Consider the following 26,752-nt stretch of genomic DNA (forward strand, 5'->3'; position numbering starts at 1 on the left):
ATCTTTATCTTGTTGTTGTGCCGAACTAAAGATATCTAAATGGTAAATGAGACGAATAAACGTTTTCTCAAAAAAATAGTGAAGAAGAGTGAAGTCAAACATTACTTGTACTCAAGTTGAAGAATGGGGTATTAAGAATCTTAAGTCTTAAGTGTCAGTTCTATAAAGATGAGGACGGTGAAGGAAACAAATGAGATAGGAGTGAAAATTTTATTCCATTGCTTTTGCATTAGCTGACACAAACTAATAATTAATGTGATGTATTTTATGTAATTTATTATCTTTGACATAAAACACATTTCTCAGAATTGATGATGATGCACAATGTTTATTGTGTACTTTATAGTTTTTGGTAACACTTTATATTAAACATTAAACATGTTCTGTGTACTTACTCTAGTATTTATAATTAATTATGCATAGTTACATGCAACTAAACCTTAGCTTCATTCTGACCCTATCCATATAGTAAGTACATGTAATTAATTAGTATTACTTACTTAGTAGTTAAATGAATAGTTACATTGTAACATCTACACATTAAAATAGAATGTTTTCAACAAATTTAGAAGAGACGTAAAACTTGGCAAATATTGTTCTTTTAACAAATTGTGGTTTTGATTTGTTTTAGATATGCTAAATGAGTAAATGTAAATGGAAGTAAAATAAAAGTCAGTCTCAGTGTCTGATAGCTAATGTATTAAACATGAACAACTCTTGCTTTTTTCAGTGTAACTGTTTTTTATGGTTTAAATAAAATGTTGGATGTATTTTGATTTGTAGATGTGGATGAGTGTGCTAACAGGACTAGCGTCTGCAGCGCTGATGCCGAGTGTGTGAATACACCAGGCTCATACCACTGTGAATGTTCAGACGGGTTTATTGGAGACGGGGTTATCTGCTCAGGTCATTCTTTCATTTTTAACCATCCTCAATTCTTCCTCAAGTATTTCTATCCATTCATAAACAACAACATTCTTTATTATTACATCATACAAGCCTTGGTTCTCTATCTGGAGATGTTCACACATTCAAATGTCTGGATGCCCTGCAGATTTGGATGAATGTGCTGAAGATGTGGATCTGTGTGAAAATGGCCAGTGTCTAAATGTTCCTGGCAGCTATCGCTGTGAATGTGAGATGGGCTTCACACACACTTCAAACAGAAAAACCTGTCGAGGTGCGTTTATCTACACACACGCACACACACATGCACACACACACACACGCACACACACATACAGTTGAAGTCAAAATGATTATTATTTTTTTTGTATTTCCCAAATGATGTTTAACAGAGCAAGGATTTTTTTCACAGTATGTCCAATAATATTTTTTTCTTCTGGAGAAAGTCGTATTTGTTTCTCCATTTTAAGGTCAAAATTATTAGCCCCTTTAAGCTATTTTTTTCCGATAGTCTACAGAATAAGCCATCATTGTACAAAAACTTGCCTAATTACCCTAACCTGCCTAGTTACCCTAATTAACCTAGTTAAGCCTTTAAATGTCACTTTAAGCTTTATAGAAGTGTCTTGAAAAGTATCTAGTCAAATATTATTTACTGTCATCATGGCAAAGATAAAAGAAATCAGTTAGTAGAAATCAGTTATTGTTACTATTATGTTTAGAAATGTGTTGAAAAAATATTTTCTTCATTAAACAGAAATTGGGGTAAAAAATAAACAGGGGGGGGGGGCTAATAATTCAGGGAGGCTAATAATTCTTACTTCATCTGTACATACAGTACATACACACATTCAACATACATTCAAATGGATATCACTAAATAATGTATTTCTTAATGCATGATTTTGTGGAAAAAAGGTAATAATTCAACATTTAAAATTCTGTCATCTATTACTCATTTGTATATCATTTCATATCATTCTTTATTCAAACACAGATTTTAGTAACACTTTATGTTAGGGTGTCCTCGTTACACATGTTCCATCTACTTACTATAGTAATTTTAATTAATTACTCATAATTAAATGCAACCAACCCTAAGCCTAACCCATATTCTAACCATAACCAAATTAATTAATTATTCACCCTAATGTTGCTCAGATTCCCTGAGACCTTTGTTTATCTTCAGAAGCCTTCATTGGTTCAATTGTAATCATTTGAAGCTTCAAGAACTTTTGTGTTCCTAAAATACTGTAAAAAAAGATTTTGTTTGCCTGTGACTTCATATCAGATCAGGGTGTGTGTGTACTATGGAAAGCACAAAGCTTGCGTGTTTCGCTGCTGACTCTAATACGTTATACTGCCTGAAATAAATTCATACCTTTACCCGACATGGAAGAGAAGACATAGGTCAACCAAGATGATTTGCAGGGTTTTTTAGCACTCAAAAATCTTGTATGTTTACAGTGAACCACTAAAATCACTTGTTTGACACAAAATGTTTTGACAATGTTTTGTTTCCTTTTATGGACTTTAAACGTCTCAAGACCCTCGCTGTGTATGGAGGGTCAGAGAGCTCTCAGATTAAATATAAAATTTTAATTTGTGTCCTGAAGATGAACAAATGTCTCTGGGCATTGGAAAAACATAAGGAGAATTAATAACAGAATTTACAATCTTGTATCAACTAACCCTTTAAATCAATGGTCTCAAACTCAATTCCTGGAGGGCCGCAGCTCTGCATAGTTTAGCTCTAACTGCCTTCAACTCACACCTGCTTAATAGTCTCTAGTAATCTTGAACACCTTGATTAGTTTGATCAGCTGTGTTTGATTAAGGTTGAAGCAAAACTGTGCAGAGTTGTGCCTCTCCAGGAATCAAGTTTGAGGTCTATGCTTTAAACGAATTGCTATTTGTTTACTCCTGTGTATTCATTGCTGTTCATAAAAAAATAAAATCATTTTACTGTAAATCAAAAATGTACTGTATGTTACAGATATAGATGAGTGCTCCTTTCAGAACATCTGTGTGTTTGGCACATGTCAGAATATTCCAGGAATGTTTCGCTGTATTTGTGATGAGGGGTATGAGCTGGACAGGACAGGTGGAAACTGCACAGGTAAACGTGCTATTACCATATTTAGACCAGCAGCTGTTCTTCATCTGACACATTAACCATTTTCTGTGTTTTTTTGATGTCAGATGTAGACGAGTGTCTTGATTCCTTAAACTGTTTTAATGGTCACTGTGAAAACACAGCCGGCTCGTACCAGTGTAACTGTCCTATTGACTTCGAGCTCAATCCTACTGGAATTGGATGTGTTGGTAAGATTGATTCTTGAATATGACCCAAACAGTGGCACTCTGACCCTAAACCACCATCTTACACTGTAAAAAATGATGGGTTCTACACAATTCTTTCATGTTGTCCCAACACAAATAGGTTAAGTTACAATGGATATAAAAAGTCCACACACCCCTGTTATGTAAGGTTTCTGTGAAAAAAAATACAATTAATCATTTTTAATGTAAACTATAACCTGTATAATTTCATAAAAAAATTACTGAAATCTTTTAGGTGCGGGGAACTAAATATAAAAAACTTAAATAATATGGTTGCATAAGTGTGCACACCCTCTTATAACTGGGCATATGGCTGTGTTCAAAATTAAACAATTACATTTAAACTCATTTTAAATGGGTGTCAGTACACACCTGTCATCATTTAAAGCTATTTTGCATTTTTAAAAGGTCATATTTTATTTTTAGGGGTCTCCAACAACATGCTGATATGCGTGCAAGGTCAAAAAACACTTTCATTGTCTTATAATATGCATTTATTTTTACATAATTATCCCAGCGACACCCATATGAATCGTTCAGCGATTCATTTGTTCCCAAACCCCTCCTTAGCGCGAAGCTAATCTGCGCTGATTGGACCAATGACCCAGTCTATTACGATTGGTTGACTGGGTTCAGCACGAGACAGAGTGAAATGCCCAGCACGGCTACAGTATGAAGTAGCAGAAAGTATGTGAGAGCCCAATGGAGGAATGCAATAAAGCAATGCAGTTAAATACCAGCATATTACTCTACTCTTAACCCTAACCCCAAGTAATAACAACGACACAGATTCAGTATTAATCCACACAGTGGCTGAACTATTTTGAAAAATGACCGTGCAACACGTGTGAGGAACAGCAAAGCAAAGGCAAACAGCAGAGGATCGCCAGTTCAGAAACGCGTTTAAATTGGTAAAGGAAGAAGCTCGCAGCGCGTTTTCAGCGTAGTTTTGGACGCGATATGTGAACAGCCCCATACAGATTTAACCTGAGAGATACAGTACAAGCACTGATCTATAATCGATATGTGATTATAAGCTGCGTGGGGTGATCACAACTTATAACACGCAATTAAACATATTTTGCAAAGTACACAAAATGGGGCAACAATTTTAATTACACTTACATGTTATGAACCGGAGGAAGAAGAAACTGGTTCATATGAACTGTAAAAGTTACTGACAAAGTCCCTGTCAAAGTCTGACAGAGTCACATAGTCTGTGCTGCTCCTTCAATAGCAAATGCCCGGTGAATCCCACGCTGCAGCATAGGTTATTGTATCAATCGTCAGAAAAATGACAGGAGCAAACACAGCACTAGGTTGGCTATACTGTGGTGTTGTTGTGAAAATGAACTTTAATCTTTAATTCCCCGCAGCCGAATCTTCATCTGTCAGTGATCGTCATCTTCGCGTCATGATCAAGTATCAGAGGGATGTCATTGTTAAAAGGTATCAGTCAGGAGAAGGATACAAAAAAGGCATTGGATATATCATTGAACAGTGAAGACCGTCATCATCAAGTGGAGAAAATATGGCGCAACAGTATCATTACCAAGAACTGGACATCCCTCCAATATTAATGAAAAGACAAAAGAAACCTGATCAGGGAGGCTTCCAGGAGGCCTACAGCAACATTAAGAGAGTTGCAGGAATTTCTGCCAAGTACTGGCTGTGTAATACATGTGAAAATAATCTTCTGTAATCTTCATATGTCTATGCAATAGGGTAGCATGGCAAGATGGAAGACTTTCCTTACAAAGAATATCCAGACCCGGTTAAATTCTCCCAAAAGTACATGGGAAAAGGTGTTATGGACTGATGAAACCAAGGTTAAACTTTTTGGTCATAATTTCAAAAGGTATGTTTGGCGCAAAAACAACACTGTGCATCACCAAAGAAACACCATACCCACAGAGAAGCATGGTGGTGGCAGCATGCTTTGGGGTTGCTTTTCTTTGGCTGGAGCTGGGGTCTTAGTAAAGGTGAAGAGAATTATAAACAGTGCCAAATATCAGTCAATACTGCAAGAAAACCGTCAGGCTTCTGCTAGGAAGCTGAAGAGGAACTTAATCTTTCAGCATGATAACGATCGAAAGCACACATACAAATCAACAAAAGAATGGCTTCACCAGAAGAAAGTTAAATTTTTGGAATGGCCCAGCCACAACCCAGACTTGAATCCCATTGAAAATCTGTGGAGTTATCTAAAGAGAACTTTGCACAGCAGATGTCCTTGCAATCTGAGAAGATTTGAAGCAGTGTTGCAAAGAAGTGTGGACAAATATTGCCAAATCAAGATATGCCATGCTGTTAGACTTATACCCAACAAGACTGAGTGCTGTAAGAAAATCAAATGGTGCTTCCACAGAGTATTACTTTAAAGTTGTGCACACTAATGCAACCACATTATATATATATTTTTTTTTTAGTTCCCCACATCAAAAAAAAAATTATTTCGTTTTTTTGTGCAGTTGTACAGGTTATAGTTTACATTAAAGGTGGAAAGCGTTCTAAAGTGATTTATTGTTGTTGTTTTTTAAAACACAGACACCTTGCATTTTAACGGGTGTGTAGACTTTTTATCTCCACTGTTACTTAATTGTTTTATGTTCAATCCACATTAATTTGTAAAAACAATTAAGTTGTCCCATAAAAAACATAAAAATTGTGTTCATTGTATGTATTTATTGTATGTCCTTCATATTTTCTTCATTATGTATTGAAATCAGTTGGTCTCTCTTTCATGTGCTAGACACGCGAGTTGGGAGCTGTTTTCTGCAGGTGGCAAACCATAGTAAGCTGGCATGTAGTGCTGAAATTGGATTTGGAGTCAGTCGTTCCTCTTGTTGCTGTTCTCTGGGACGGGTATGGGGTTACCCATGTGACCACTGCCCTACACTCAACACCTGTATGTAATTCTGCAGTAATACTTAATAGTTCAATTTTCTTCAAATGGCAATAATTCAATTATGTTGAATGTCAGAACTTTAGTATTACTATACATTATTTCGGCTGTGGTGGCTTTTGTGTATAACTATGCAATTTAATGTACTGTTCTCCATAATACAGAATGGAAGGTTGTTATTTGTTATGATCAAATTTAAGCCATTATCACTATAATTATAGCTTTAAATTATAGTAAATTTAAATTTACATACTATTTACTCACCCCCAAGCCTTTATGAGTTTCTTTTTGTTAAACACAAAAGAAGATGTTTTAAAGAAAGCTGAATCCTGTTACCATTAACTTCCATAATAGAAAAAAACATAATCTATGTAAGTAAAATAGTTACATGTTTTTAACATTTTTCAAATTATCTTCTTTTGTGTTTAACATAAGAAAGAAACTCATAAATGTTTGAAACAGGTAAAGGGTGAGTAAACGTTGACAGAATTTGAATTTTTTCATCTCTAAAATATTAGTTCAAATAAAATATATAAAATATTTGTCTTCAAAATACAAATCTAAGAGCTCCCTCATCCTCTATAGACATCGTTCAAAAGTCCAAAAAGGTACCAAAAATCGAAGACAAAAAGAAATTAGTTATTTGAAATTCTTAGTTATTAAAATTGTTTAAAAATACATTGAAAATATATTCTCTTAATTAAATAGCACTTAGGAAATATTTGAAAAACAACACTTTATGCTGGACAAAAACTTATATAAAATTTACTTTTTTTTCCAGTTAACTTTTAAAATCTATATTAATTTATAGTTATGTTTGTCACCTGCATTATAATTCATTAACTTTTTGAGGCAATAACATTCATGTGCTTTTTCATATTGAGAAAACATGTATGAATATACATATAATATTTATCTAATTTATTGTATCTATGTTTCTTTAGCGGAGTATAACATACTCTGTCCTGGAGGAGAGGGGTTCAAACCCAACCCCATCACCATCATCTTGGAAGGTAATCAACTAGTTAAAACACAATAGACTGCTGAACATACTTCAGTGTATAAGCACTGAAGCAATAATATAACAAAGGCTGTTATATACTGAGAATAAATAAAGCCTGAGAATAAATAAAGACTAGAGATACATTCAGTAGTGCATTACAATACGCCCTTGAGTGTCATGTTTTTTTTATTGTTACAATGTAATAAAATATTATACTTCATAATACTTTAATTTTGACTTAAATTAGAATATTTTTTTCTAAAAGTGATTTAAAATGTAAAATTTTATTCTCATATCTGGTTTCATATGCTCATTAATAACCACAGGAATTACCCCTAGAATAAAAAGCTCAGCTATGACCATATTTGGAATGGTCAAGGATATTAAAGAGCTCTTCTCTGATGCTCTGTGGCTAATTACCACTTGCATTTTTTTCCTCTTCTCACATGCTTTTTTGTTTTTAGAATTTTATTTGTGACGCATGAATCATAATATATACTGCATGTTTGGTAGTTGTAATACATGAACTGAATAACTTATAAAGAAATAGTTGCCTAATTTGTATTTAAATATATTTATAATTAAATATAGATAGAGAGATAGATAGAAAGATAGACAGACACACACACAGACAGAAGTCATGAATGGAGATGCTTTCAAAACATCAGCTGGATACAGTTTGTGTTGGAATTACAGAAACCACACTTTAATACCCTGGAAAAAAGGGTTTCTTTTTCTCACTGGATTTCCTGGATATTGCATGCAATTTACAGGCGCCAGGGAGCTGCTATCAATATGCAAAGACTCCCTGACCTTCTTGGAGAGGCAGGATGAAATGTTTTTTCTTTTCTTTTTTTGCATCTTTGTTTATTTCTTTTGAGTTGTTTCTTTCTATTTTTTCTTGGTGTCAGATATTGATGAGTGTCAGGAGCTGCCCGGCCTCTGTCAGGGTGGAAACTGTGTTAATACATTCGGAAGTTTCCAGTGTGAATGTCCAGCCGGATTCTACCTCAATACACAGAGCCGCATCTGTGAAGGTGAGAGAGGTTTACATAAATTTTTTTTAACTGAGAGACGCTGAAGAGCAGGGGCATAATTTCCACTGGGGACCACTTTTCAAAATCCTGTTTGTGTCCCCCCACTTTTAATAATTTTTTTAACCATTTATCATCATCGCCCCAGATCGCCTGACAAAGCAGGACACAGAGAGAGTCTGCGTGTCCTGTGCTTTAATGTCCAATAACTCTAAAAATAATGAGCAGGATTTGTAGTTGAACCAATCATTTCAGTCAGCAATAAAATGCCAAACAGCAACAGATGGATAGGTACACTTTAGTTTAGGTCACAGTTCATGCTATGTACTGGCTTTTTATCTGCCTGTTATTAAGAAATGAACTGTTCATTAGTAGTTATAAAGTATGATCTTATTCTGGATGCCTAATCCGACTCAACCTAAACCCAACTACCTTACTGAATATTACAGTTTTTCCTCAGTCACTTTGGTGCATTTCTCACAACAGTATTTACATTTGCACAACAGTTAATGCTTTTCTCAAAACAATCAGTCATTTGTGCACATCATAGTAGCTGTTCCCCTTCGGATGGGGAACTTCAATGCTATAGTGGATTTTTAATCCACGTATGGGGGGTTCGTTCAGGAAGCCAATCATCTGAAAGAGTATGTAAACGGGCCAATAAAATGCCAAATGAATTGGCTGCATCAGCTTGCGCACCTGATGCTTGTTGCAATCAATTTAGCATAAAAGCACAGCAAAAGCAAGATGAGGCATCCTTTTTGCTTCAGAGACTTCTACAGACTTCTGAGAGAGTCGATGAGGGTTCCTCCTGCTGTTATCCAGTAATTTCAAGCGAATGAGATCGGTCTCCTGGTTCAGAGTGTGTACATGCGGTGGCAGACGGTCGAGCTGGGCTTCTCCCTTGCCTGGCGTTCTTTGGGTCCGGTCCTCCAGAGCGGTGCGTATAAAGTTACAAATTTCCTAAAAGAGCAACACAGTTGTGCAGCACGTCCATTTCAGGATGGCGCTCCGACCGTGCGTTTCTGGATGCGGTGGTTTTCTGGTATTGAAACATGCTTGCTGTGCCATTCTCCCTAACACGGAGATATGTGCACTTATTCACTCTGTCAGTAAAGTTCCCCGCTTAGGTGAGCCCTGCAGATTCCTCCAAGGCCCCCAGCACTGACTCAGCGGAGAAGTCACTCGCTGGCCCATTACGTTGTAGGTCTGCCCTCTGGTCAGCCCGCGTTTTGGGAATAGGTGCCCGCTATGTGTGATCCCCACTAGGCGATCCCATATGCTTATTCAGCCACGATGCAGTCCCCTCCTCAGAGGCGGACCCATGTCTTCCCTCTCCGCTAACCATCTTATTATATGTGTACTCCCCCTTCTCAGGGCTAGTCCATATATTTTGCCATCATATCTACCCATTGGGTAGCAGGTGGCCTCCCCTTCGGGACTGCATGCTTTCCCAAATTTTATACAAAATAAAAAAAAATAATTCCTGAAAATGTCTTAAATTGAACAATTTCATGAATAATTTACAGACCTATGTATGTTATAGGTGCAGTTCCAATATGTGCTGCAATACTGTGTACTAGGGCTGCTCGATTCTGGCAAGAATGTGAATCATGATTTTTTTTTGCTTAAAATCAAGATCACGATTTTCTCACGATTCTATAAATGTGAAATAAAGCTTCATATTAGTAGGCTATTATTATTGTTAATTCTCAAACATATGCTAAAACAACAATAATAATATTAGGCCAATAATAATATTAGGACATCAGACAACTATTCATAATTTTAAAGTTGATTTATTATGTTTAAGACATGTGCTTGTCATCTGTCATTGACAACATTATTAGACTATTTGTTTTCACTGGTAAAATTAGAATTTTGTCATTATCAGATTCCTTCTTGCATTATATTCAACATTATACATAGGCTAGGGTTGTTATACTGACACAGTAAACATTTATTTTCATGCACAACACTTTGTGTTCGCTATGAAAGAAAAAACATATCAAATGCTTGTCGTAATCATAACTCTAAAATACAATATTCATTTAAATGATGTGCGCACAGGTTTCACTTTCACTTCCGAGTGCAGCTCATGGCTACTGTCACTGTAAGAAAAAACACATACATGCAAACCAATACATGCTCTGTGCAACAAACTGAACGTTATTAACAACTTCATTACCTGTTATTCACAGCCTATGCAGGTTCTGTTCACTAAAGTAGGCGTCTTTCACAGGCACGCCGCGTTCTCTGTAGTAAACAAAGAGCTGGCGGTCAGCTCGTGCGTTTTTTTTTTTTTTTATTTTTTTTTTTTTTGCGGCCGCGAATACATCATTGCATGAAGACAGAAATGACATTTTTGGGTGAATTATACCTTTATAAATTCAGTATGTGACACTTTTAACGTCATTTGAAGGTGTCAATGTTTCTGTGAAGACTTGTGCGACTGCCTTGCTTCTCTCCTGACCTTAAAAATGTAATTGGCTGAATTGTAGAAAAGCTGAATTAAGATCGTGTGTAGGGTCGAATCGAGATCGTGATCTTTTTTCGATTAATCATGCAGCCCTACTGTGTACAGTTGTGCACAGCTCTACCCAAAGGAAGTTTATATTTGTTGTAAAGGGTGTATTTATTGTTTTGCACAATGCTGTGAGTATATTGGAATGGTAAAGAGCATATTCTGTAAAAATGTGAAACATACATATTCAGTGTCTTGTACTCAGATACCTCACTAAATGCAGTGATGTCTAACTTTACTGTAGTTTTCAAATGCCTATGCAAATAGTAAATAGTGCTGTCTTGAGCATTTTCAGAAAGTGTCACCAAAATCTGACACAGTTTTTCTGTCACTTTGGTGCATTTCTCACAACACTTTTTACATTTGCACAACAGTTAATGCATTTCTCAAAACAATTAGTCATTTGTGCACATCATAGTAGCTGTTTCTCATTCCTTCCAACTAGGGTTGTGACGATGAGAAAATTTCCCCACCGGTTAATCGACATGTGACAACACCGGTAATACCGGTATCACCATGGGGTCGGGGTTTCCTCTTTTCCTCTTTTTTCTGCTTTTAAATAGCTTATAAATGCGTGCGTATAATACTTTCACTTTCAGTTTTGCGGGAATTGCCAACACGCGCTGCATAAGAGCGCTATGCACATACACTGACTGGCAAGATGACTAGTGCTAAACAAACTCCACATGACCAGTTTTATTTGATGTTGATTTGCATGTTGTTACTTTTTAAAATACCTTTTATTTGTAAAAAAGTTAATATTGATTCAATTCAATTCACCTTTATTTGTATAGTGCTTATACAATGTAGATTGTGTCAAAGCAGCTTCACATAAAAGGTCATGGTAAATTGGAACAGTGCAGTTCAGTTTTTAGTGTTTAAATTCAGTTCAGTTTAGCCCAGTTCAGTGTGGTTTAATAATCACTACTGAGAGTCCAAACACTGAAGAGCAAATCCAACGATGCGCAGCTCTACAGATCCCGAATCATGCAAGCCAGTGGCGACAGCGGAGAGGGAAAAAAACTTCACTAATTGGCGAAAGTGAAGAAAAAAAGCTCAGTTGGGCACGATCATTTTAATTTCTCCGCTGGCCAAACGTCTTGTGCAGAGCTGCAGTCTCTAGAGCGGAGGCTGGAAGCTGGCCTCAGCGAAGACTCGTCTGTCCCTGGAGCGTCACAGGCATCAGTCTCATGTTCTCCACTCCTCCATGACCACCAAAGTAGCTGCTCAGGATACGGCCTGGTCCAGGATATGGAAACCTTGGGATCATCTCGTCGTTGGTCTTGGATCGAATCAGTGACTCTGCATAGTCTAAGAGCCTCGGGAAGAGTATCCCCAGGTGGAAATGGAGAATAAAGAGAATAATTAGTGTAGCTGCTGTTCATAGTGTATATAAACAAGATGCAGAACCTGTGTGGAAACCCGCTAAGTGGTGCATTGAGTGTATGCTTTACTAAACACGTCTTTATTCTAGTTTAGAATTGAATTTAAATTCAATACGAAACTTAACAGGCAGCCAGTGTAAGGAGGATAAAATTGGAGTGATATTGACTATCTGGTAACATAATCTCCCTCAGAGATATTGGAGTTCAATAACGTGGTGCGCAGTATGACTATTGACCAACACCTCCCTGGAAGTTTACACACTGCATAACCTAGAGCTTTGGTGTTATGAATTGCATGTTTAAATGATAGCGAGACATGCTACATTTACTTTTTATTGTAAAATATACATTATAACCCTGTACACTGTAAAATAATATTTTTTTAATAGCTTGCCTATTGGCGGCGTATATAACCGTTAAGCTTAAATAGGCCAAGCATATTTTTATTAATATTAAAACACATTGAGACAAACTAGCCACCCTTTTGATTTTTTCGTTTCTGTATATTTTTTATCAAACGAAAAATGCAATGAATTGTTTATTTTGGTTTTCATTTTATTAGAATTAAAATAATTATTAGGCGACACAACTTCTATATAATATTGGCTCTGATTGCGTTTTTACAGATATCCAAGAGACAGGCTTTTTGGCTCAAAGACATTTATACCTGTTAATTTTAGTGCTGTATTTTAACAGATTTTGCAAAGGCTTCAGCTATTCTACCTGTCAGCTTGTAGCAGCCTCAGTTTTGCAACTTGATTTTTGTGTTGTCTGTATCAATGTCTGGATGACAGCGAGAGAGAGACAGAGATGAGATCAGACCTCAGATTCGATGTGTGGCCGCACGTCACAGTTACTTTACTGCATTTTTAAAATATTGGCTCATCTAAATGAACTTTTCATTTGATTAAAAGCCGAGATATTGCCAGACAGATGAAGCAACTTTCGGTTTTTAAAGAGAGCGGCTTCAGTGATAAAAGACGCACACACACACACAGGATACATTCTTGTAGCTCATTCATTATTGATTTTTTAACATTAAACGTATAATAATCAAGTGCAAAAAAGAACAGCTGAACTTCGGAAAAAGTGATCACTGCGGTTGCCGCGATGGTTGCTTTGTTTCTCTGCAGTTGGCTTATTAATGGCGTGGCATTGCTAAATCACTCGATTTAATAAAAAGTAAGATTATTTATTATTAAAAATTGTGAGATGATGGTCGCGTGACTTTTAAAATGAGAGTATGCGTTGCGTATTTATGGCTATTGATCTTGTCTACCCGCGACCCACCCATAGTTAAACATCAAGTAGGTGCGTTGAAGGTGCGTGTATAAATTAGTTATGTTTCCTCTAGATGCTGCCACCTTTCTCAGGCAAAGTTTGCAGATTGCCTCATTAACGTTTTCAGGTTCTCTTTTTGCATTTGGTTTAATCCCAAAATATTGCCAAGCGCTTGCGTTTTGACACCAAAATGGTCCGCCATTCTCTTTGTGTAAATTAGACTCCTCGTTCTCCTCACCTGATAAATGAAATATGCCGCATGCCGCATATAGTGCATACTCTCATCTTAAGTAAATTATTTATAATTATATTTTCCATTTAATTCAAATAAATATTTAATTTAAAAATAAAAGTGGGGACGGTGTCACGGTGGAAAAGTGATGTCACCGGTCTTGTGTCTTAAAACCGGTAACATTGTCAACACTGTCGATCGTGGCAAGCCTACTTCCAACAAATTGCAAATGCTTTTGGACATGCATCAATCACTTTCATACAACTCTCTGCTGTTTTATAACTATCAGTTGCTTATGTCATGTTAGTCAAAATTAAATAAATTTGTGAATGCTGAATAGTCATTCCATATAAAACTAATAGTTCTCATTTCATTACTTGAGTCATTACATACTAAAATGTTGAACTAGTTGTCAAAATCTGTCAAGCTAAGTTTATAAAAATTTGTATATCTTAAAAATTTGTATCTCTACCCAAAGGAAGTTTGTTTGTTGTAAATAAGGATGTATTTACATATTCAGTGTCACTGAGACTCAGATACCTCACTAAATGCAGTGATGTCTAACTTTACTGTAGTTTTCAAATGGCTGTGCAAATAGTATATAGTGCTGTCTTGAGCATTTTTAGGAAGTGTCACCAAGATCTGACCTTTTTGCATTGGAAAAAATGTGCAGAGTAAACTGTCATAATGAAAACATGACAAAGCCGTTTGACTATCTTGTTCGAAAACAATGGAGTCAGAACTTTTCATCTTGATGACACTGACATGAATACTTGCTTTTGAGGAATGAGCTATTCATTTTGAGCAAGTGACACGCTTTTGTAGGTTATCTAGGTTTTGCAGTTTGTACTAATTGTTTTGAGAAATGCATTAACTGTTGTGAAAATGTAAATAATGTTGTGAGAAATGCACCAAAGCCACTGAGAAAAACTGCAATAAACAGATACATAGTAGTTTATTGAGCTAGTAGTGTTAGTTAATGGTTTATTAATATAGTGAATTGTGACTTAAACTAAAGTGTTATCAGTGAGTGAATTGTTAATGACAACATGAATGAAAAAGGGAGATGTGAGTCTGTTGATTCTGTATATTAGCTTAGGTTAGAATAATCATATTTTCTGTCAAACCAAATATGTCTACAACTGATGTTTAGAAATTTGTACTGCACAGGAAGTTAGCACCATCAATTTACAGTAAATGTTTATATTTTTCATTAACTAAGGGTGGTTGCTTTAAACGATTATTATGATAAAACGAGCATTTTAATATAATTAGGCTACACACTGTAAAAAAAAGATGGGTTAGACACAATCGATTTGTGTTGGGACAACATGAAGGAATTAAGTTGACTTACCAGTTTCTACAAATTTAAGTGTATTGAACATAAAACAATTAAGTTGTCTCCCTGAAAATCTCAATAAGTGTGTTACTTCAGCTCATTTTAAATAAGTAGTTTGAACAAACAGCAAAATATTCCATATTAACTCTATATTAGCTGTATTTTTTTCCTGGATTTTGTGTCACCATTGAAGTATGTAAATGTGGAAAATTACATTTTTTGTCCCCCAATTCTGAAACCAAAGTTACATCCTTGCTCAAGAGTATGACTCTAATATATCTCTTTCAGATATCGATGAGTGTGTGCTCAGTTTTGGGGTTTGTGGTCCGGGCACCTGCTACAACACACTTGGAAACTACACTTGTGTCTGTCCACAGGATTACATTCAGGTGAATGGAGGACACAGATGCATGGGTGAGTGTGTCTTCACAGAGGAACAATACAGTGACCGTATATGTTTTTGAAAAAATGCATATTCTAAATTTGTTGGATTGGTGTTGTTTTAGATATGAGGAAAAGTTTGTGCCATCGTAACTACAATGGCAGTGCCTGTGAACACCAGCTCAACTTTAACATCACACACAGATTGTGCTGCTGTGCTTACAATGTGGGAAAAGCCTGGAACAAACCATGCCGTGCCTGCCCGATACCTGGCACTGGTAAGAACACACATTTGCTTACTCTAACTGGTAATGAGGTTGAATTTCATCTGATGGTTTGCACAAAAACTTTTCGTTGTAAAAACAACATTGAGGTGCAATAGTCACAAGACATGTATGGAGAAATTTGTTGCTATTTTCAGACCAGCGCAACCCTAATTTTCACGTTTTGTGCCACATTGTTTACAGTAAATAGCAAATCCAGTTGTGCCACATTGTGGACTCATGCGTGTTCTGGTCTAAAAAAGAGGTGTGTTAAGGCGCATTGTTGGCGAGTTGCTATTTTGAGGAACTGAAATAGACTGCGCTATTGTCCAACTAAAAGCTGGTCTAAAGTCCAGTGCAAAGCGCATTAGGTCCAAATGTTTACACATTGCTTAAACACAGGCTGTACAGCAATACACAAATATCTTTACATATAGTAACATTAACATGTTACAAAATTATTATTTTCTACATAAATATAAAAACCACTACCTTCATGCCTTCATTTCGAGGTGCTTTTTTCAGTTTATTTATGACAATTTACATTTGTATAATGTAATTATTATTAGCAGTATTAATTATTATATGAAGAGTTCAGATGCAAAAGCCGCTAAACGCCACTTCCGCCAAAAATAAGATAATGACATTGAGCGAATGCTTTAGGCACGTAGTACATGTTCAACAAATAATTATGAACAAATCATCTAAATCACAGCGTCAGCGCATTCAGAAATAACAGTTTGTTGGCAAAAGCCTCTAAACGCCACTTGCATTTTACAGCAAAAGCCAATGTCTTGAGAACCAACCAGAAGGCGCAAATCAAATCATTTGTTTTCAATGCAGTGGCGCGCTGATACGCCGGCTGTTATGAGGAGTTATGAGGAATTTATTCCAATTCCGATTTATATTTTAAAAGATGGAGTTCGATGTACTGCATGAGCCTGCCCGACTGACACTGAATGGAAAATGAAAACGTCCCTTAGCTCATAACTCTGTGCATTATAAGAAAAAGAAAACACACTGTACCTACAGTCGTAAGTTTAACGTGCATTTATAACGTTTTGTTGCACAGCGACGCTACTTTGAGTCCAGTTTTCTATATGTTAAACGCCAACTCCATTTCATGAAAGATGAAAGTTAAACAAAATGCTGTTCATTTCACATGGATGACATAATATAAATAGAACTAGAAGAGACGAAAAAGAGATGATCAAGACCTTGAGTATGGTGAGGATGACAGCTTCTGAAAATGTCTGAGAGACACTCAGAGACTCCTTTTTTTGCACAGTAGCTTACTTTGTGTTTTATTTGCTTATGTAAGCTATTTTTTAAAGATAAATATAATGTATAAAACTATACATTATTTTACTTTATACTATATGTCTGATAAGCTTTTATATAAATGGACGTTGCACAGATATTGATGTTTCTCAATGTTTTACTCTGTTCTACTAGCAGTACACCAAAATATTTATGTTGATAATATTTTTGTTTGCATTTTGCACATAGCGTATGATAGCAAGGGGAATATGTTTTTATTCACTTTATGTTAAGGTTTATTTTAAAGTTTTTTTATCAGAATATTTTGCACTGTACATTTTTTGTACATTATTTGAATCTAACAAGCTTAGTTTGCAATGTTTACATTGTTCTATTTACATTAAATCTAAATCTCAAATATCAGAAATGACAACAGACCATTAAGATTTTATTAATGTCATGGCTTAATGCACTTACTTGACAGATTTCATTCATTCATTTTTTGGCTTAGTCCCTGAATTATCAGGGGTCGCCAGTTTAATGAACCAGTTTAATTTTATATGGTTTGCGTATGTGTTTTATGTTTGGTAAAATAATTAGTAATTGCATCTTTAGCGATTTTTAACAAAATATACTGTCTTGTCCCAATAGGTGGATTAAGAGGTTATTGCAAAAAAAGCACAAGTGGATTTAGCTGGTTTTGATGTAAAAGAAAATCTACCCTGTTAAAAACCAAAGAATTGTCTAATGTGTCATTTATGAAAAAGTGATTTTATTTACTAGCCGATAACTTTATCATTACCTATAAAATGACACTGCTGAACCTAATCAGAGGAGCCTGATAGAAAATATGCATTTACAAGAAAAGAGGTCTGATCGATTTAGAGGGTTTTGCATCTGAACTCTTCTTAAGTATATTTATATTTGTTTTAATAAAAACAAGTTTAGATTTGTCTATGTGTCGGGTTTTGGAGACTTATGCATCATCATATGGGGCATAAGAATAGGATGTGTGTTTGGATATAATTCAGTTTTCTGACCACATTTCGTTATTATCGTTCATTTTTTATTTAACTGGAAATTATAACTGAATTTAGAACTAGTTTTGAAACCAATCTTTGCGCTTAACAAACTAAATTAAATATGTAGGCTAATGGGTGTCTACAGTGAAGTGAGTACAACACCGTTTCCTTATCCACAAAAGTAAAGGAGTAAAGTAAAGATGCAGATGATCTGTTTAACTGTTTTCTCGCTAGTGAAGCATTCAGGTTTTCCACTTACAAAGTCTGCCATGTAAATAGCAAATGCACCATGGCACGACATAACTGACTCCTAAGGGAATGGGAGATAAGACTCTAATTGGTTTATTCTCAAAACACACCCATAACTCATTAAGAGAATAAGCACAACCCTGTCAGACCATGCGCAAGGGACCATGAATTTGAACTCACCCTTAATGCCTTTGCAACATGGGCTTTAAACTTTGCGCCTAGACCGTAAAATAGATCCCTAAATGTTCAGTTTATGCATTCAAGTATTATAGAATTAAAAAAGACTTTACATTTACAAAGGAAATAAGAAAAAGAATTGGGTAAAAAGGCCACTTAGCATTAGCACATTCTCACAGCATTAGTAAAATTTTTTTTACAAATACCTCTCAAAAAATATAATTTTGTTTCAGTGGTTTGTAGGGAAATATTTCATCCAGTGCAGTTTAATTTTCATGTTGCCAAGTATACTCTCTGTGTGTTTTATTGCCAGAGAAAACATTTGAAAAGTTTAGGTAAAAAAAGAAATTCAAGCTCAAATAAATTAATTGCTACTGATTGAAGTTAAAATATTTTAAGATTCCCAAATGTCCCCAAAGAGAGTTTCAAATAGTACACTCCTCCCTTAAGGGAGAGCGGGGCACACAGTAACACTTTTTGGTTATGGCCAAATAATGAACAAAATAATGGGGTTAGACAAACATTTGTTTTGTACCAACAACACACAAGCCTCTCCTACAAATGAGCACTGGCTGTATGATCATATTGCCAAAAATGCCAGATGTATAAATGTTACTATTTACCAAGGCAAGTTGGGGCAAGTTGTAACAGTCAGAGGGTTAGTTGTAACACATGCTTATAAAGGCAGATTTTACATAAATAATTTAAATCCAGTTTACTTTAAATAGTTGCTATATTTCCTCAGTACTCAATTTATTTTATTCTACATAGCACAGCATGTTTATTTATTTATTTGTTGGATAAACACATTTTGATTTATTTGGATTATTATCCATTATTATACAATGCATTTATCTTTAGTATTAGCAATAAAATATATTTTTTGTCTATTCAAAAATATTTTCTATTAAAAAACATTTTATTTAAAAAGTTCTCAACCTTACACTCAAAATTAAAAAATTATTTCGTTAGTTTAATTGTGTCCAACAGTGTGTGGCTTAATTTTAACACCCTGTTAACTAACATTCCATTTTACGATCTTTTACCTTCTGGTAGAAGATACAGAACTTTCTGCTGGAAGCGGAACAGACTGAAGAACTCTTTTATTCCAGTGTCAATCAGACTGTTGAACACTGATCGATAGTGTATATAATTCTTTTGTATGTTGACCTATTTTTAATTGTTATTATGTTAGAACCTGCTGATGTGCTGTGTGAGTCCACAGAAAATTTCCCCTTGAGGGACAATAAAGTATTCAAACAAACAAACAAACAAACAAACAAACAAACAAACAACCACACTGTGTGGTGTTTTCCTAAAAGTGGCTAGCAGTCACTGTGTGTTTTTTACATCTTTCAAAATGGTTCCGTCTTTTAGCCTAGAAGATGGTGATCACAACAATATAAGATTTAACTGACATACTTTCACAGAATAAAAAAAAAAATTGACTATAATAAAAATACTTTTATGCTGCAAAAATGCTTTCTCCTGTGTTTCTCATCCAAATTTTATAACATAATATATGTCTTCAGTGATTTCCTGAAGATAAATACCAAAAAAACAGTCTTGAAAGATACCCAACGAAGGTCAGCTGACTGTAAAGGTTCAAAAGGTGGTATGTGCAGAAGATTAAGAACAAGCTGCAAATACCACCCTGAAAAATGAGGCTTACGAATCGTCTGTCTCAATCGTCTTGCCCCCTTTAGGAAACTACAAATAAGAGCATGAGACCCCATAGATGAACCAATAATTGGCTCATGATGAGCAGAAATGGCTGCCACATAAACTTTCAATGTGGAGGCTGCTTTACCAGATTCCAAAAGCTGCTGCTGCTGTAAAAAATAATTTTTGGAATGTCACAGCACACAGGGTTCAAATCACGACTCCTACACCACGAAGAGAAAAGACTCCAGCGTGCTGCATAGAGCTCACTTGTAATAGCGGTTCTAGCACTAGCTATGGTATGGATAACTGTAGGCTCACAGTTAGTCAAAAGAGGCCTGAACCTAGAGGCCAAACCCAAAGTTGCAGCCGAGCTGGATCTGGGTGCCAAACTGCACCATCCATCTGTGACAACAGGTCCTTCCGAAGTCGGAAGTTGCCATGGCCTGTCTGCCAACAGTTTCAAAAACCATGGGAAACCATGGTCTGGCTGGCCATCGAGGTGCAATGAGCAATACTCTGTGGCTGTGTTGTGCTGTCCTGTGCAATGTCTCCAACAACACTGGAAGAGGAGGAAAAGCATAGAGGAGACAATCTGGCCACTTGTAAGACAGGGCGTCCTGTCCCAATGGGCTGGACGGCTATGTTCTCGCAAACCACAAGCAACAGTGAGTGGTCGCCTCGGTTGCAAAAAGGTACCACTTCCGCGCTTCCAAACTGATTCCATATCAACTGTACTACATCTGGGTAAATCCTCCATTTCCCCAGGACAGAGCACTTGGTTGTTTGATCCTGACAAATGAACTGCCCTCAGCGATGCTAGACAAGGGTGAGACCATGTGAAAATGTTTTGAGTGAGATGTAGAGACTTGAGAGACTTTGTGTCACCCTGATGATTTTGATTTTTGATTCTGACCGAATAAGCACATGACGGCCTACTAGAACTGGTAAAAAATACTGCAGGGCCAGGAAAACCACATGCAGCCCAAGGAGATTGATGTGATTCTTGGATACTGGAGACCATCGGCCACAGACACCTCTGTGATTCCATGTTGCCCCCAGCCACTGAGAGAAGCATCGATTGTGACTTCTTCACAGCGAGAGGGAACGACCTCTAAGGGCACACCTGACTTCAGAAAGTCCTGGCGATTCCATGGTGTCAAAGCTCGTACACAACATTGCTAGACAACAATCAAGCGATGTCAATGCCTGGCAGGATTCAAGCCCAGACTCTTGTTCCACCACTCAAGAGGCCTGAGATGGAGCAAGCCTAGTGGTATCATTGATGTGGCAGCAGTCAGCATACCCAAGAGTTGAAGCAACACTCTGTTTTGAGGAGTCACCACCAACCGGTAGTGAGTGATGAGCTGAAGAATATTGTCCACTCTGATTTGTGATAGGGTGGCAGACATCGCACGGCAGCCCTGAAACATGCCAATGTACGTGTACATGTGTGGATAATGCATTTTTGATATCCTGCCCTTTAAAGTATAAAAATTAAAAGTATCATCTGCTAGAATAAACTGCTGTGATTCAAGCCCCGAAGTGTCAGTCATGTTCCCTAATTCAGGAAACGTGGGGTAACTGCGTAATGCAGATATTTGTTAGGTTCAAATCACTTTTTGGGTAATTTGTTTTTCCAATCTGTAGCTAAGCTGTTACACAAACATCCCTGTGCCTTAATGATTGTACCCTGTTTTTTTAGATGATTACAGCAGTCTTTGTGGCAGTGTGACTGGATTCTGGATCGACATTGCAACTGGAAAGCCAAAAGGTAACAACAAATTTGCCCCACAGTGAAATTTCAATTGAAATAGTAGGAATTGTTTTTACTTCATATTTAATGGTTTTGATCTTTTCTAGATATTGACGAATGCCGTGAAATCCCGGGAGTTTGTGCTCATGGTGTGTGTATAAACCACATAGGCAGTTTCCACTGCGAGTGTCCCACTGGTTTCCTTTATAATGACCTGCTGCTCATCTGTGAAGGTGTGATGGTTATTTTTTCTATAAGGGGCTGTTCAATCAGAACTTGTTTTTGCATTAGACTGTGCTGCATTTCTGTGTAAACATGCTAGGAAGGCAAGTTTGCTTGTCTTTTGCAGTGTCTTGACGTGACAACTTTCAAAAAGTGGCATAACCTTCTGTAAATTTTTGTTGATGCATGCATTTTCGAGTGCAAAGGATGGTCCAGTTAAAGATTTGATAGCTACTTAGTTGATTTACTGTAGATTTGCAGGTAAATGCTTTTTTTGTCTATGTAAATACCTACACTAAATCCCAAGATAATTTGTCGTAGATCATTCATTTAGAAAACAACAGGGTTCATACAGACAAGGAAAACCTAGAAAAGTCTTGAATTTTGACATATCATTTTCTAGGCCTGGAAAAGTTTTGGAAAAGCAGAAAAACCCACAAAGTTTTGGAAAAGTCATGGTAGTTAAACAAATATCTGTATACTTGAATTAGGGCTGTGCGATATTGGGAAAAATCTGACATTAGAAGATTTTGTATTTCTGTGAAATATTGCGATGTGAATACAATTTCACCAGATGATTTAACAGGTTTATTTGGATTGATTGGGGATTTTGTAGAGGAGTGAATCTCAAATAATATATAACAAAAAATTACAAGCATAGATAAATAAAATATAGTAAAGATAATAGTGAATTCTAGTTTTCAGGTATTCACTATTCAGATACAGATATTAAATAATCAACACTGGGTAGACTTTATTGTATATTATTTAATCTTTATTAAAGTTACAAAACATTTCTTGTGGCCGGATGGTTTAAAATTTGAAATATTGAAATGTTCACACAGTCACAGGCCTTAAAGGAACAGTTTACTCAGACTAAAATGTACTCACTATTTACTCACAATTCACTTGTTTCAATACTATAGGAGTTATTAAATTATATATTTATTGTGTTCATTAAAAAAAATCCTAAATGTTTGAAACAAGTAAAAGGTGTAATGAAAATGGTAAGTAATTTTTGGGTAAACTATCTTTTTAAAATGCATGCAGATGACAAACTTTTACTCCATTATGATTAAACTCTATATTAAACTATAATCCCAACATTGCATATCCTGCGATGTGACTATTGCGGATACACACATTACGATATCGATGCTGAAATGATATATTGTGCAGCCCTAACTTGAAAATAGGTTAGTTGTCTTTAATTCTTTTCTCTCCTTGGCCATAATCTTGCTCTCAGATTGTTAGTGCTGTGTAAGCATCATCAAAACTTTACATAGATAAAAAAAAATGTAAACAAAAAAGATTGTTGCGTGTTCTATGATATGCTGTTAGAAATTTGAACGTCTTTGTTTTTCCTATTATTATTACGTCATGAAAATGTACTCGAAAGTTCTGGAAAAGTCTAGTATTTTAGTAGTAAAAATGTGTATCAACCCTGAAACTATTTCTGGTGTGTCATTCACAGCCTTTTTGGCCCTCAGCAAACACAGAATAATCTCATAAAACAGTTTCACTGGCAGGATTCTTGAGCAGTTCCACCATCCTTAAGTCTTTAATACATGTACAGTTCCAGTCAAATCATATATCCACATCATACTGATCACACGTTTGGTATGGAATACCACAAGGCTCAGTTCTAGGACCCTTTACATGCCATCTTTGGAAACCAAAGACTGATATAGTTGTGAATATCATATATGTGTGGATATAGTTGTGTCTTAATATGGCAGGCAATACCGAGCTCCATATTTTCTTTTCTTTCTTCCATATTTGGAGATTGAAGGAACATTCCAATTCAAAGAAATGAAATGTGTAGTTAAAATAAAACTTTAAACTATTAAATTTAATATGCCAGAATTGTCATTGTCAATTAAGGTTGGGTGTGCTATTTTATATACTGTACACATTTACTATTTAAAGGTGCAGTAGGTGATCTTCCACAATGCTAACTGGTTAGCGAAAATCTCTGAACCACAGTACCCCCCCTGCCGTCCAGAGCCACGCCTCCTGAAACATGTGTTGAGCTGACGTGACTAGTGCTTGTCCGGCGGCGTGCAGTAATTACACTCGTTACTAAGCCATACTTACATGCTATTTCAAACCGAATATTCAGAGTAGCATGGTAAACAAAATAGGGAGCGCGTCACATGATGTTATTGTTCAGAAATGAACCAATGTGATGTGAAAATAAGAACTAACAACACCTCAGTAAAGCAGGCTAGGCGGAACAGCGCTATTTACTTATGTTTTGTTGTTAAACTAAATAAAAATCTGCATTATCGATGCTGTAAAAGGTCCTTTATGAAACTGAAAATAGTCACATCAATCTTTTGCCGGAAGATTTCAGTGGCTGAACAACTCTTCTGTGCATATAACCCATTTGTAACAACAACATCTACATCAGCTTTTTGCATGAAGCTAAAATATTTTTAAAATATAACATTACCTGTCTAAAAGAAATTCTTCAGCCATGGTGTCATCCTTCCAGCGTGCAAAGTTAACTCCAATATTGATTCAGTATTTTAAAAAGTTTTGATTCAGCATGTTTTTACCCCTCTCTCTCTCTCTCTCTCTCTCTCTCCTCTCTCTCTCTCTCTCTTGCATGAACGCGCAGTGCATGTATGCACAAGCGGCGGATCTGCGGTTAAATGGCTGCGCAGTAGTTCAAGTCTGCATTTGCTGACAGGCAGTTTGAGCTACGTATCGGAATTATGGGAGATGTCGACCCGACACTATTTAATTGGGTGAACATTTTTTAGTTTTATGCCTCACCCAGAATATAAAAATACCTATAAATACATTTAGATCATATACTTTAAACAAAACTATTGGTATGTGAAGAGACATTCAACCAGCACAACAAAAATTGTTTCTGAAGACAACCATCTACTGCACCTTTAACACATAATGCTAACACATTTTAAAGGAATTCTTATGCATGTTTAGCACTGTGTTTTGTGTGTTCAGACATCGATGAATGCAGCAGCAGAGATCCTGTGTGTCAGAGAAATGCAGATTGCATCAACCACCCAGGCGGCTATCAGTGTGAATGTTCTGATGGGTATATACTCACACCTAATGGAGACTGTAATGGTAAGTTGACAATCCCACTCCTGCTAAGACTTGTTGGTTATGAGTTTGTATGAAATAATTTCATGTCATTAAAAAAACAAAACAGATTACCCAAATTGTTTCCAGAAATTAGATACTTGTACATTTAAAATGGCATCATTCCATGAGAACAATGTAGTTTACAAGGGTCATATTTAGAATATTTTGTGCCAGTTCAACCTATCTTTTGGCGTTAAATAGCTACTGTCAGTATTTATGACACACACACAGTTTAGGACTTTTCATGCACATTTTTTCAGTGCAGTTGGTTCTAGTAAACCTCCAGCACATGCTCTCAGATGGGGAAGTATTTACTGAACAGAGTTATAGTTTACTTACAAGTTTTAACAAAATTACCTCTAAAATTCAAATCAATTTAAACAACGGTTTATCTTGATTTAATTATCATTTGTGATAGTAAAACCTGTTTGGATCTCACTGAATTATTATTCTGTGTAGGCTCTGTACATACAATCACCACATTTAATAATATTTTTACTCCAAACTCACTTTGTAACTTTAATCAAGAGTCTGAAATAAATTAATCTGTTAAATGATTCCATAGTCATGCCATTAATCAATCAAAGCAGTTAAAGGGCACCTATGGTGAAAAATCTACTTTTCAAGATGTTTGGACAGACATATGCGTAGGTATATTGTATATACCGTCATATTGGGGTGATATAAACACATCCAGTCCTTTTTTTTATTTTTTATTTAAAAACATAAAAACGGTGGACCAACTGGAGCGGTTTTGAGACCGACCGCAACTTGACGTAGGAGTGCAGTCCCCCCGCCCACAGAATTGATTGACAGCTGTATACTAACATGTCTCCATAGTAATGCGTATGATCATATCAGCAAGACAGGACGTGCGCAAAGCAACCGGAAATAAAAGATCTGTTCAGTTTGCTATTTGCTCAATCATTATCAAATGTGACCAAGAGTGAGTTTTACAAGTTTAAAAGGTTTTAAAACAGTGCATGTGTGTAATGAATTACAGCGATTTACTTTATCATCACAGCTGCGTGTCAGGACAATTATAAAAGAAGACGCTTCAATCTCGGTTTGTGGACGTTAAATCAGGTTTATTTTGTACATTAACATAACAGATATCCATACAGCAGTCGATATTAACCTGTATCACATTTGCGTGCAAAAAGAGTGCAAAGCTAAACTCGTGCGCTATCTGTGTGTGTGTGTCCACGCTGTGTGTGTATCTGTGTGTGTGCGTGAACTTTGTAACGACATTGCGTGTGACTCATTATTGCAACTCCACAACAAATGCATCAAATGCTCCTTGTAAAGTTCTCACTGTAGTATTTCTCACAAACGTTACGTAAGATCTGCTTCCTTCATGTCTGCCTGTTGTCTGACGCAACCGAGGGAGGAGATTAAGGCACAATGACAGGCACTTGGAAATGGTGGGCGTGAAGGACTAGCCTTAAAGTCGCAGTTCACAAAAACAGCAACAAGCTGTTTAAAGCTAAAAATCAGAAAACTTCTGAAAGATATAATAAATAATCTAATGAGTGTTTTGAGCTGAAACGTTACAGACACATTCTGGAGACACATAAGACTTATATTAAATCTGGAAAAGGGGTAACCTAGGTGCCCTTTAAATCTTCTATTATAATGCAAAGCTCTGGAGATTTTCTGGGTTTTTTCATGTTTGGAGTTTCTGCACC

The 26,752-nt window shown here is 36.1% G+C and overlaps 1 protein-coding gene across 1 annotated transcript in view; it reads left to right on the forward strand.

Annotated features, from left to right (window-relative positions):
- LOC130236731 (fibrillin-2-like) overlaps nucleotides 1-26,752 on the forward strand; it is a 144,787-nt gene that overhangs the window by 67,020 nt on the left and 51,015 nt on the right. The window contains exons 33-44 of the mRNA XM_056467482.1: nucleotides 784-906; nucleotides 1,055-1,180; nucleotides 2,903-3,025; nucleotides 3,109-3,231; nucleotides 6,002-6,157; nucleotides 7,099-7,167; nucleotides 8,069-8,194; nucleotides 15,241-15,366; nucleotides 15,459-15,611; nucleotides 21,672-21,740; nucleotides 21,830-21,955; nucleotides 24,921-25,046. Coding sequence (XP_056323457.1) covers nucleotides 784-906; nucleotides 1,055-1,180; nucleotides 2,903-3,025; nucleotides 3,109-3,231; nucleotides 6,002-6,157; nucleotides 7,099-7,167; nucleotides 8,069-8,194; nucleotides 15,241-15,366; nucleotides 15,459-15,611; nucleotides 21,672-21,740; nucleotides 21,830-21,955; nucleotides 24,921-25,046 — 1,446 coding nt within the window. The remainder of the gene's footprint in view (nucleotides 1-783; nucleotides 907-1,054; nucleotides 1,181-2,902; nucleotides 3,026-3,108; nucleotides 3,232-6,001; nucleotides 6,158-7,098; nucleotides 7,168-8,068; nucleotides 8,195-15,240; nucleotides 15,367-15,458; nucleotides 15,612-21,671; nucleotides 21,741-21,829; nucleotides 21,956-24,920; nucleotides 25,047-26,752) is intronic.

This window comes from Danio aesculapii, chromosome 10 (genome assembly GCF_903798145.1).
Source record: "Danio aesculapii chromosome 10, fDanAes4.1, whole genome shotgun sequence".
Lineage (NCBI taxonomy): Eukaryota > Metazoa > Chordata > Actinopteri > Cypriniformes > Danionidae > Danio > Danio aesculapii.